Source organism: Nothobranchius furzeri, chromosome 12 (assembly GCF_043380555.1).
Source record: "Nothobranchius furzeri strain GRZ-AD chromosome 12, NfurGRZ-RIMD1, whole genome shotgun sequence".
Lineage (NCBI taxonomy): Eukaryota > Metazoa > Chordata > Actinopteri > Cyprinodontiformes > Nothobranchiidae > Nothobranchius > Nothobranchius furzeri.
In genome coordinates, this window is record NC_091752.1 from 26162682 (window position 1) to 26175441 (window position 12760).

Below are 12760 nucleotides of genomic sequence, written 5' to 3' on the forward strand. Positions count from 1 at the left end.
AGAAAATGTAGTGGAGTAAAAGTAAAAAGTAAGCAACTAGAGTACAGTTTAGAAAAGTATGATACTTCATACAATCCATCGCTGAAGATAAAGTATAAAATGCTATTTTAAAAATGTGTATTTTTACTATTGCATTCAGGCTTTTTTCAGGCTGTCACTTATATGTGACTCGTAACGGTAAAAGAGGTGAAGTGAAAAGAAAACAGGCAGAAGCAGAGACATCAGTACACAGACAGGTAAACACTGTGTGTGTACAAGAATAACTCTAAATTTATGCGTCTTTTAACTCAGATTCCTGAAGGGAGCTGGTGGAGGAGAGAAACCAGGCGTGTTTCAGAAAGTGAAAATGCATTCTGTGCATTTTACTCGTGGGATCAGGACTCAAAACACACAGACGCCAAGAAACTTGCTTCCTCAGCACTTTACTGGAGAGGATGACAGCATGCTGTCAGCCATTGCTCCTTTAATGTCAGTCATTCTGGTATTTAAAAACCAATGTTCTTAAACACACACGTTTACACACACACACACACACGCACACACACACACACACGCACACGCACACATTTACACAAACACACAGATGACATAATGACAAGCTGCTTCTGAAAGGAAATCCCTGAGACACACTTTTAGAAAACCAGTTTTTCTCATTAACTGGTGTGTGTCAGTCAGGTGTACGCTTGCTCTGTGTAAATCTTGTGTCACGAGGTTATTTCAGTTATTCTAGTTCTTTTCTGAAAGTAAACTTTCAGTGTTAAAAGAGTTCTGGTCAGAGCATGGACAGGATATTACACCACAACAGGAAAAGCATGAATAATTGAATCTTGTTGTCATGGCGAAAACAGAGATTCTGCTTGTGCTTCCTTCTGCGCTCACAGGAGCTGAGACTCTGGAATATCCTGACACTGTCAGTGAGAGTGGCCCCTGCGACTGAGACATTTTAAAGTAGGCTGAACTCATTTTTACAAACTTGCCTTCGTGCAGTCTCCACATTAAACTCGCCTACTCCGCTGGTGTTTTGTTTTTATTTTCTCTGTTTATAGGATTTTTAGCCTTATATAACTGTTGTTTTTGTTCTCTGCTGTTTTCCTGAATTTCATGTTTGTAACTTGTGTATTGCTCAAGAACTCTATTTTAACAAGCTAATCCATCAAAGTGTTAGTCAATATAATAAGATGTGACCAACCTGTGAAATCAAAAATATTAATTACTTTATTATGATCCTATAGAAATAATAAGTACCGTGACTTTAAGTGTTCCAACAGGACTCATTTCACGTAGTGTTAAAAGGACATAACACATTCTTTTCACTGATCCAATCAGAATCTTACAGATCTGGCATAGGCGTGCTTCTGACGGTGTTTGGTAATTTTCATTTGACAAAATAAATAAATAAAAAACCTAAGGTGAAAACTGGTGAAGTGACATGAAGTGGAGGTTGGGGAGCCAGAACCGTGACAACATGCAGAGCTTCTGCTGCTGTCTGCCTACATTTCAACAGCAGGCTACCTACTTGGTGTTTTGTGACCCAAATTGGAATCCCAACCTCAACTTTGGGAGCCACTGCTGTTTAATTCAAGGTTTAAACTGCTGTTTAAACAGGAGTGGTCAAAACTGTCACCAAGATAAAATAAAAACCTTTCCTGTGTTAAAAAAGAATAACTTGGCTATCACACATTTTATGTAAATGCACAACTTTCCAACAGCTCATTCTTCTCCACAAGAAGATTTTCTTTTTAAAGTTTAAAAAAAGGCTAAGTTTGTCCGTGGATGAGAGCGCGCGTACATCAGCGAGTGCAGCTGATGTACCGGTACAAACTGTTACTATATGTGTGATAAGCTGTCGCATTTCCAACAAGCGTACAGCACAAACCATCTGCTTTTGTTTATGGGATGACATGAAAGCAGAACAGCCTGAGCGTTTTTTGTCAACAGGACGGACACATTGCACATCACAAACAAAAGACAGGGACAACAGAGAGACAAAAACAAACTTCAGGGGGTAAATAGTGATGCTGAGAAGCAGCATAAAAACAACTGATCTGCACAAACCAGTGCATGATTTCTTTTCATTTTACTTGCTTTTCTCATTAGACAAATTAGATCAGGATGTTTCAGTTATACTTTGCCTGTGGTGATGCTGTGTTGTCAGTCTTCTTAGGACACAGGAAACAGTCAAATGTAGATAATTGAAGCAGATATGCTTAACTCAATCTGCACTGGAGAACCTCTGTTTCTCTGCAGGAGCTCTTTAAGAAAAACAATGAAAAAACACAACATAAACACACCAACAAAACCATACACAACAGTTAGAAACAGACTAGTGCACTAGATGAGCCTCATCGGCACAAACTGTTAGCTGCTGACATGGAGCAGATCTAAAGTCTGTCTGACCTGAAGAGTTTAGATCCAAAAGCTGCTGTAAATCTGAAGTCATCATTTAATGTCAATCCAGTTCTTCAACTGATAGAAAAGGACAGCTGAAGAAAAGGTTGGGAGAGAATTTTATGATGCTATTTAATACGGCCGCATCTAGTGTGTGTGTGTGTGTGTGTGTGTGTGTGTGTGTGTGTGTGTGTGTGTGTGTGTGTGTGTGTGTGTGTGTGTGTGTGTGTGTGTGTGTGTGTGTGCATGCAAGAGTACATGCATGCATGTGTGTGTCTGCAGGAGAAGTGGCACTGTGCCATTCACCTTGCATGGCCCTTTTTAATGGACTCTCAGGAAGTTAAATACATAAATAAATTAAAGCCAACACCCAATTTCACTGAATCATATTATTTACAACCTGTTTTTGTAAGTCAGTCAAGAAGTGCTTGACTTTTGGTAACTGGCTGCAAATTTCTAACTATGGCAACTAAAGGAGATGTGCCTGCAAACATCAAAATCTCCCCAACAGGAGCAATAAAAATAGAATTTCAGTGTACATAAGCTTGGAGGTGCTCTGAGTTGGATTTAGATTTATTTAGACTTATTGTTGCACAGGTAATTAGACAGAAGGTGTTGGTGCTGTTAAACCCTCAGGGTTGATTTATTAATGAGCACATAGGGGACTTGTGTTTTAGTTGTGTTCAAAAGTTTTAAACATTTTCATCAAACAAGAGCGTGTGTTGAAGTGTGTGCTGTTGAGGAGATTATTTGACCAATCAAAGGTCTGCTGCATGTGTTTTACTGGTACAAGTTTTCCATGTTTGAAACCTGAGCTGCGGTGGTTTAAACAGTTTCAGAAGTAAATATGGAAGTCTGAAATGACTAAGAATAATAGAAATAGCCACAATGAAGAAATGTGATATTATGGATCAGGTTTTCCAGTCTGTGAGCTGGCTCTCTGTCCCTCTGGATTGCTGTTAGAGGTGGAGTTCTGTCATTTTCTCTCAAAAAGTCATTGATGTTATTACTTACTGTAAAGATTCATAGCCCCCGGTCCTCATGCCAGCTGTCCCCCCCACCCCCTCTAAAGTCAAAACCGGTCGATCTACGTTCCTACCCTCACCTATAGCCACGAGCTTTGGGTAGTGACCCATGAGTGAATGAGATCATGGATACAAGTGTCTGAAATGACTTTTCTCCGCAGGGTGGCTGGGGTAGAGATTGGATGAGAAGCTTGGTTATCCGGGAGGGGTTCGGAGTAGATTTGCTGCTCCTCCACATTAAGAGGAGCCGGTTCAGGTGTCTCGGGTATCTGGTCAGGATGCCTCCTGGGCACATGTAACTGAGAGGAGAACCAAAGGAAGACCCAGGACACACTGGGGGGACTGTGTCACATGGCTGGCCAGGGAACGCTTTGGAATTGGGAGCTGGCCCAAGTGGCTGAAGAGGGGCAAGTCTGAGCCTCCCTGCTTAGGCAGCTGCCCTATATGGCAAGCCAAATGAGCATTTATTCTGATATCAGGATATCAGCCAGAATTGTCATGAACATGTAAGCCATTTCTGTCCACTAGTTAACTAGTTAGACATGTTTGTGTCACCTAGTTAACTAGGAAGCCAAAATGTGTTCACTTGTCAACTAGTGGGCATTTCTTCTGTCACTAGTTAACTGGTGTGCACATTTTGGCCATCACTAGTTAACTAGTGAGACACAAAAAACCTTCAACTAGCTGACTGGTATGCATTTTGGCCTTTACTAGTTAACTAGTGAGCCATTTTTGTGTCACCTAGTCAACCAGTGAAGCCAAAATGTGTTCACTAGTTAACTAGTGAACATTTCCGTCTCCCACTAGTTAACTGGTGGGCTCATTTTGACCCTGACTAGTTAACTAGTGAGACACAAATACCTTCAAGTAGCTGACTGGTATGCATTTTGGCCTTTACTAGTTAACTAATCAGCCATTTTTGTGTCAACTAGTTAACTAGTGAAGGTCAAAATGTGTTCACTAGTTATCTAGCGTGTACAGTTTGACCCTCACTAGTTAACTAGTTGACCTGTTGACAAGATATCAGAATTAATGCTCAAGCGGCTGGCCAAATTGGGCAAAGTTAACAAGTGAGATTTTTACATTCAGTAGTCAGCTAGTACGAGTTTTTGTACCTTAGTTAGTAAAAACTAAATGTGTTTTAACTAGTTAACTAGTGGACATTGATCTGTCCACTAGTTAACTAGTGAACACACTGAGCAATTCTAGTTAACTAGTAAGATATGAAACATTTTAACTAGTTAACTAGAGAGAATTTAGGCCTTACTAGTTAACTAGTTGACATTTAGGCTGTCACTATTTAACTAGTTGACACAAACATGGCTAACTAGTTAACTAGTGGACAGAAATGGCTTACATGTTCATGACAATTCTGGCTGATATCCTGATATCAGAATAAATGCTCATTTGGCTTGCCATACCCCCATGACCTGACTACAGATAAGTGGAAGAGAATGGATGGATGGATTCTGATTTTATATCTGAATAACCATTAACATGAAGAGATGGGTTGATTTTAAAATAAACATGGGCGGGGCTGTATTTTTAGCCCACCAAGGATGAATCAAAAGTACCGTTGTATCAGCCAACTGAAAAATGTCTCAAAGGCAGAGACGTAAAAAATAAAGCAAAAATAATAATGTTTGAGGAAATGTATTACTAGCTGCTCGGCACAGTTAACAGAATAGATGTTTTTGCATGTTTTTGCTAAATTTGTTTTCATATTGAACTGAATCATTGCAGCACACAGATTTTTCTTTTTCTCTACCTTTGTAACTGTCTCATATTTCGACACAACTGCTACTTTTCAGTCTATTTCATACAATTGAAGATGCATTGATTCTTGGTTACACTGCAGTGTCACTTAACGCTGAACTGGACACCAGGCTGACCTTTGCATATATCTGCTGTTTGCATAAATATCTATCTACCACGTGGATGTGGATGCCAGTAAATACTGGAAGTATTAGTGGCAGGTTTCCCTGCAGGTGGACCTTCACATATAATTGCTTTTCTTGCATGTCTGGCATGTAGCTCAGCAGACTGACAGATTTGATTTAACCTCCATTTACCCTTTGAGAGCGCTGTGAGTGCTTCAGTTAAGTGCAGAGATGAAAGTTTCCTTTGTTCTTCCTTCATCTCAGCGAGGTTTGTGGATTTAAACCAGCTGCTTTATAAACAGGAAGCCACTCATTATCAGTCTCAAGGCCTGTGGCATTGCAAAAACAAGCTCTTAAAAATGAACTGCAGAATTGCTTAAAGTTGGTCTTACAGAGCAACTTTACAATAACCATTGCTTGATGTGAAGATAAAAATAATTAAAGGGGAAATAGGCCATTTTGGCTTGCTTTTAGCACCACCTAGTGTCCATTTTTAGAACCAAAAGCAAAAATGATCTCCTTGCTGTGTGCCACCAGTCTGAATTTGCAAGTTGACTATTCTGACCATAGGAGGCAATAGGGGCTGGGTGGCCTTTCGTTAACCCCATAAAGGGTCATTTTAGCGCATACTGGCTGAAGAAAATGATTAAAAATATGAAAAAGTTGCAAAGTATCCCTTTAAACATTTACAACTTTGCAGAAAATGGAAAAACAAATACTTTTTTGAGCATATTGGTGAATTGGATGGTTGCATGCTTTTCAGCAACCAGCATGCAGAATATCCATACGCATCCACAACAGCTGGGCTCCTCCTAATGATGCTAGTCACCAGTCTGGTTGCATGTTCCTGCAGACTGATCCTCAGTCAGAGTTAACCGGTTTGGTGGCGTTGGTCACTCTACACTACGGCATGCCCAAGCTGTGGAGAATATTGTAGGGGATTTGGGTGCACCTTTCTGAGGCTCTGTCCACGTTGCTAGCTCTTTTGTGCAAAAAGTCAGAACTCATTGTAAATTAAGTCTGATCCAGATTTTCTGATGTTCTGCCAAGAGACATTGTTACATCCGACACGTTCTATTGGTGTTTAATTTAGTAAACATCAAGAAAGTAAATTCATGGTGTCATGGTTTAAGACTGAGGTGAGGACCCAAACACTGGTGAGCGATAAAGTGAGCAGGCAGGACAGCAAATAAACAGAACGGATTTATTTACAGGAGCCGACAGGGACACAGATACAGAAGATACACAAGATACACAACAAGGAACTGACTAAATCGACCACAAGATGGGGGGTTTAAATACACATTCAGGGTTAATGAGGAACTGGTGAGAGTAACACTAATGGGAAGAAAAGACACGAGTGACAGGGGCTGGGGAGCAGATCCTGACTCAAGGACATTGTTTATACTTTAAAACTCATGAATACAGTTTTTCAGTGTGACAAAAGCAGCTTTTTTACTTGTGACTGTTGTACACATCTGCAATTATTAAAAAGCTGCTACATCCCTATTTAATTTGATCAGGTCTCCTTTTTTTTCTGTCTCCTCTTCTCCTTAGCAGCAGCAGCCTATTCAGAATGTTGCTGCTAGAGTCTTAACAAGAGCCAAGAGAATTGAGCACATCACTCCTGTTCTTCCGTCTCTACATTAGTTACCAGTAAACTACAGAATCGACTTCAAAGTGCTGCTACTAGTTTATAAACCAATCAGTGGTATGGGGCCAGAATACATGTCGGATCTCCTTGAAGTATATTACGTACGTTACGCATCGCGACGCTCGGTTTCTCATGAACAGAATTTGCTGCGGCTCTTTCCTCTGTTCTAAATGACTTGAGCATGTCTTTAAAACCACAACAAGGAGAAGTGCTAAAAGCCTTTCTTCTAAAGAAAGACGCCAGACACCGTTTTTGACTACAGCTAAAAAAAACTACAGCATTGCGCGATACAGTCATCATTTCTGCCTGTTTTCTGATTGGTTGTGTTTGAACTGGCTAGTCCCGCCCCTCATGTGCCTCTCTGCCTGTGAGAAACCAGCTTAGTTTTCTGTGTAGAATTAAACAGAGGACGAGTCTGGCAGGCCAGGCTAGTTTTCATCTAACTTTGAATGAATGTTTCTTATGCTGCACTTTCTGCACTGTAACTGCTCACCCTTTAACTTTGTCTTTTTTCTGATTCTTAAATCTGAAATTAATTTGTGTATTTAATTTGGCCTAAATGTATTTCTGGATTTTAATATTGCTGTCACATTGATTTAATTGTAGGAGAAACTGGTTTGTCTCAGCCATATTTGTAGCGTTATGGTTTTAGGCTCTTTTATGAAAGAGGAACCATGCTACGTATTAATTCGGAATATTAATTTTAATAAATCAATAACCAAATTTTATATTGTTAAGAAGACTCAAAGGTTGTTTTCATCGATAAACTGACGATAATATCTGTGTGTCTGTGTTTCAGTTCAATGAGGAAACCAGTTTGACAATTAAAAGTTTTAATTCTTCAAATTAAACTAATGATTTTGAAATTGACAAACAGGAAATAACAATCAACATTGGCAACTTGTGGGACAATCTTTAACAGTTGATATGATCAAATAGACCTTGTGGTGAATTTATGAAGATTGAGAATGTTGTGATATGAATGCGTGTGTGAGTCTGATTTTGCTTCAGGAAGAACAGGTGTCTGAGTGAAGTGATGGTTTGGATAAACTTAGGTCTTATCAGAGAACTGCATCAAACGCTAAACACCGTGCTCTGTCTCACCGAACTCTTGTGGACCCTCTTTCGGATCCGGGCCGTGGAGGATGGTGGTGGTTCATCCAGATGACACCAGCGGCTGACAGGGGAGACGTAGGTGTCGAACGGAACCGGTCCAGAGTTGCCCTCGGTACACGTCGATGGAAAAGCGTTTTGTCGATGCGTTTGTTAAGTTTAGTTCACTCAGAAATCAAAAGACTCGGTAATGAGTCTGCGTTAGAAGTTGCGATTCAGCTGTCCTGTCTGGCTAACAGGAACAGCGTGAGAGGGGGGGGGGAGAAACGAGCCAACCGGCTCCCCCCTTTTAGCGTTTATTCAGGTCCTCTCTCTTTCGTTGTCAAGCACCAACTGAAATCAAGACTGAAACTTACCAAAAGCCTTTCTCTTCTCAAAGCAAACGTGTGCGTCAGCAAATGTGTTTTGGAGTTTACTGTGAGAATCTGTGTGTGGGTGTGTGTGAGTGTTTGTTTGCTTGAGTGTGTGTGAAGGTCAGTAACAAACATCCTCAAACATTATTTAAGTATGGATTCATTAATCCATTATAATTACCCAAAGCATAAGAACCATTCATTTGATTAAACACATTTATAATGAGCAAAATGATAATGGTTACTTTAACATTAAAATCAAGAAACAAAGTTTTAAGACTTGTTATGTTATGACTACTTTTATGGGAACAACATCTTCTGTGGGAACAACATCTTCTGGCACGAAGCTGCAGGTGGCAGATGTTATGGTTTCCTCCCAGACTCTCTGGTGTTCAGGTCTTAATCTGTGGGTGAAAGTTCTCAACGACCCAGCTTTGACCCAGCTGAGTCCAACACCACCTTTGTGACAGAAAACCCACATTTCCTCACGTTACATAATATTTGCATTATTATCGCGAATGGAAAGCACATTGAATTGCCTCTATGAGTGAAATGTGCTATATAAATAAAGCTGACTCGCCTTTTTCTACTCACCCCTAATATTGGTTCTAATACATTATTGCGCCTGCAGCCCTAGCTCTGACGAACGCTTGTGTGAGCACGAAACTCTCTGAAACAGCCGGGCTACTGACTCTCTGGTACCCAGGGAACACTTCATCGACTGTTGTTTTAGATGAATTTATTTCCCGTATGAGGACACAGACATAAATCTCTTTAGCTGCAATAAACACTGTAACATAATGAACGTGTTGTGTTTGCAGCTCACAAAGGCTGAGCATGATATGAGTTTTGTCTCTGAGGATAATGAGTTTGGCTGAGTGTGCTAATGATGTGCACAGTTTGGAATTAGGTTTCCTTCTTCTGGCAGGTTTCATATTAATCATTTGTTATTGTTTTATACACGGTTTGGGTATTTTATAGTTGCTGGGTCAAAGAAAAAACAGACTGAGGACATGTTAAGGCAATAGTTGCCAGACTTCCAAATGCAAAAGAAAATCAATAAACACCCTCCACCTGCCGTGTTAAACTGGGCTTTTTCACTCCTGGCATCTCAGGAGATGCAATCCTCATTTAACGTAAGAGTAAACATATTTCTTGTCGATATTAAGCCATTTTTTCCAGCACAATCAGTTCACTCACAATCAAATTCTGTGTTTACAAAATACATTCTTGCACTTTAATACTATTAAGTAACCATCAGAACCACACAAGCTGTGCCAACCAACTTATTTAGAATTAATTACAGCAGAATATTAAGACACATGTGAGAACTACAAATTATGTAGTGGTTGGGAAATGAAAATGTGCCAAGCAAATATGTTGTTTTTGACTTATTTCATGATTTTGGTTTTACTCTATACACATATCGCATGTGGGACTGTGAAAATAGCTCACTGTAGTAATTTGAAGTGAATTTCCATTTATTTGAGTAGGCAAAACAGGAGAAAAATAAAGTTATTTATAAGGGCATAACATGCAATACTTACTTAGAAAACTCAACTCGTATACATATTCATCTAATTGTGTCTATTATGAAATAATGCAACAGAGAATACTGCACCGGTAGTTTCTGTCTTTTCCACTTTTTCTTTCAAAGGTCCACTATTCCCTTTGGACAGAATCTTATTAAGAAATAGGAGCACATTCCCACATCCTGTCAGCAGTAATGAATGGTGTTCTGTGTCTGGAAAAGGCCTGTTTGGCTGGTATGAACCAAAGGGTCCACGTTGTTTATGTGAATATACACACATGCCTTCCAATTAGTGTGATGATCAGTGTGCAAAGCAGAATAACATATAGGTCAGAAAAAATGCTTATACAAAATATTCTAAGTGACAATATGAAGTTTTTACCATTAATCTTTTGAAATATCCATTGAAATGTTGTTGAAGATTAATTAAATGATGTCCAGTTGTTGAAAAATGTTGGCAGCTTTGTAACATATAACTATAAAAATTGGGTCTAAACTACATGGGAGGGGGTCTAAGTCTCTGGGCGACGCCATAGTAGTCACCATGTTTCCTTCTACGGGAGCCTATGAGGACAAAATGCATTTACTGCTGTGTAACAAACAGTTTAAAAACTTTTGTCATTTATTAACATTGTTTTGCACATTAACCTCTTCACTCATTGCCAGTGATGAAAGTGAGTCTGATGTTTTGCCATTTTGCTGGAGGTTGCACTCCCAGGGATTTTTGACCCTAATGGCTATCTGTTGGTATGGTCTTACTCAAACACCAAAATACCGCTTGCTAGCAATGATTTAGGTATGTACTGCCCCCTATCACCTGGTAAAATGCACATCATCACGTATGCTTATCAACTTGTAATGATTCATTAGAAGATGTATGACGTGAAAACATTTTAATCATACTTTTCTGCATTCTTACATAAGGCAGTTCCACTCTGACACATTGCTTATATTTTTACCCAAAATGTTTGACAGAGGGGGAGAATTTACTTTGTGTGGAATAGATAAACTTGTGGCTCAAAAATGGATTGGGGTGAGAAGTAACAGCTGGGATCCAGTCACCTTCACGTCTCTAACGCCCTCACAGAACATGCTACAGAACGCTTTTTTGGAATGAGTCCAAACATGCTAAGGTCATCATGGCTAAAAATATCTACAAACAGCGTGTTTTTTCTTCTTTTGCTTCCTGTTTCTTCATAATCACACTCATTTTACTTGAATGAATGAATGATCAATTTTATTCAGTCAGTCATCTTAAGACAATGTGTACAATAACATGTCATACAAATAGATACAAATACCATTTCTCACTAACATATACATTCATTTGTGTATGGTGTCTATTTGGTATCTCATGACTGAATAGGTTTAGGCAGAAGCAATAGCTTGTATAATTGCCTAACCTACTTACAAAACAATTTTTCAATTTCCTGCAATGAACCAACAACCCAAATAAAAAAAAAACACAAATCCATCCATCAACATCAAATTAATACTCTTCAAAAATATTTTTACTGATAAGTTTTTTAAGAACTGAAAGAGAAGTTGCTAATTGTAATTCTATTTTTAGCCTCATTCCAAAATTTTTACTCCCATTACAGAGATACATCTCCTTTTCGTGCCCTTTTTGGCTTTTTGTAGAACAAACATTCATACACCTCTTAAAACATATTTACTTTCCCTCTTTGCAAAAAAAATTAGTATATTTTTTGGCAGAGCCATTAATTTTACTCTAAACATAAATTGCATTATTTTATAATAATATAGATCTTCTAATTTCATAATCTGTGATTCTGAAAACCACTTCTGTTCTCTCCCTCTTTCATCCCCTCTCAATGCTGCGTCAGAGTCTATGGGTCATACATGAGCCTACATGTCCATGCTGACATCTCCTCCATCATATGGTGACCTGCTGAGCTGAGCAGTAAATCAGTCCTGTCATCCAGACGGCTAATAGGGGGTCAAGGCTGGGGAGCTCTGGCCTTACAGTTGAGTTGAGGAGCAAAAAATAAACCATAATCAATGTTGTTGTGTTTCTCTTCCTTGCAGTCTCAGCAGAAGTGTATCGCAATCTTTGCCCTGGTGTGCTGCTTTGCTGTGCTCGTGGCGTTGATTTTCTCTGCAGTGGATGTTTGGGGCGAAGATGAGGACGGAATCACAGAGGAAAACTGTTCTAAGAACTGCAGGTAAGAACTGCAGAGGCATAATTACTGTTTCATGTTTCCAAGCCTTTATTCTTGTCCTTATAATGAAAATCAAGCTTCTCTCCCTCACTCTCTCTGAATGGACGCCTGAGGAATATTAGCTTTAATTAACAGCACCTTTAAGTGACAGAACGTTGGTAATTGATTAGATTCATGAAGTCATTAATATGTATAAAAAAGCTAATAAAGCTAAACCTTCTTGGACTCATCCCTGTTCTGATCGCAAGAAGCTAACAACAGAACAGTTCTTCATCGGGTTTTGTGAAAGCCTCATTAGCGTGTGCAATGAGGCTTCTACCTCTTTTGGCTGCGGTGTAATATTACAAGTCAGCTGCATCAAGCAAAGAACATTTGAGATGCAAACAAAATCATAATTAGCTGCAGCACTGATGCAAATGGACAAAAACGGTAAGAGTCAGTGAATGCTCTCACAGGGGTGGGGTGATTTTCTTTGACAAATTTGAAGTTATAATTACCATTTTGTATGTTGTCCTTGGTTCCTGAATGCTTAAAACACAGCTGAAAACTCACCTGTTCAAGCTGGCTTTGGTGTGACCTTCACCACCTTCTCCTTGTTCTGCTCTCCCTACCTATTCCACCTTCCTCGGGATC

The 12760-nt window shown here is 39.4% G+C and overlaps 1 protein-coding gene across 1 annotated transcript in view; it reads left to right on the forward strand.

Annotated features, from left to right (window-relative positions):
* LOC107375853 (inactive phospholipase D5) overlaps positions 1-12760 on the forward strand; it is a 102221-nt gene that overhangs the window by 46125 nt on the left and 43336 nt on the right. The window contains exon 3 of the mRNA XM_054750225.2: positions 11994-12130. Within this exon, the coding sequence (XP_054606200.2) occupies positions 11994-12130 (137 nt within the window). The remainder of the gene's footprint in view (positions 1-11993; positions 12131-12760) is intronic.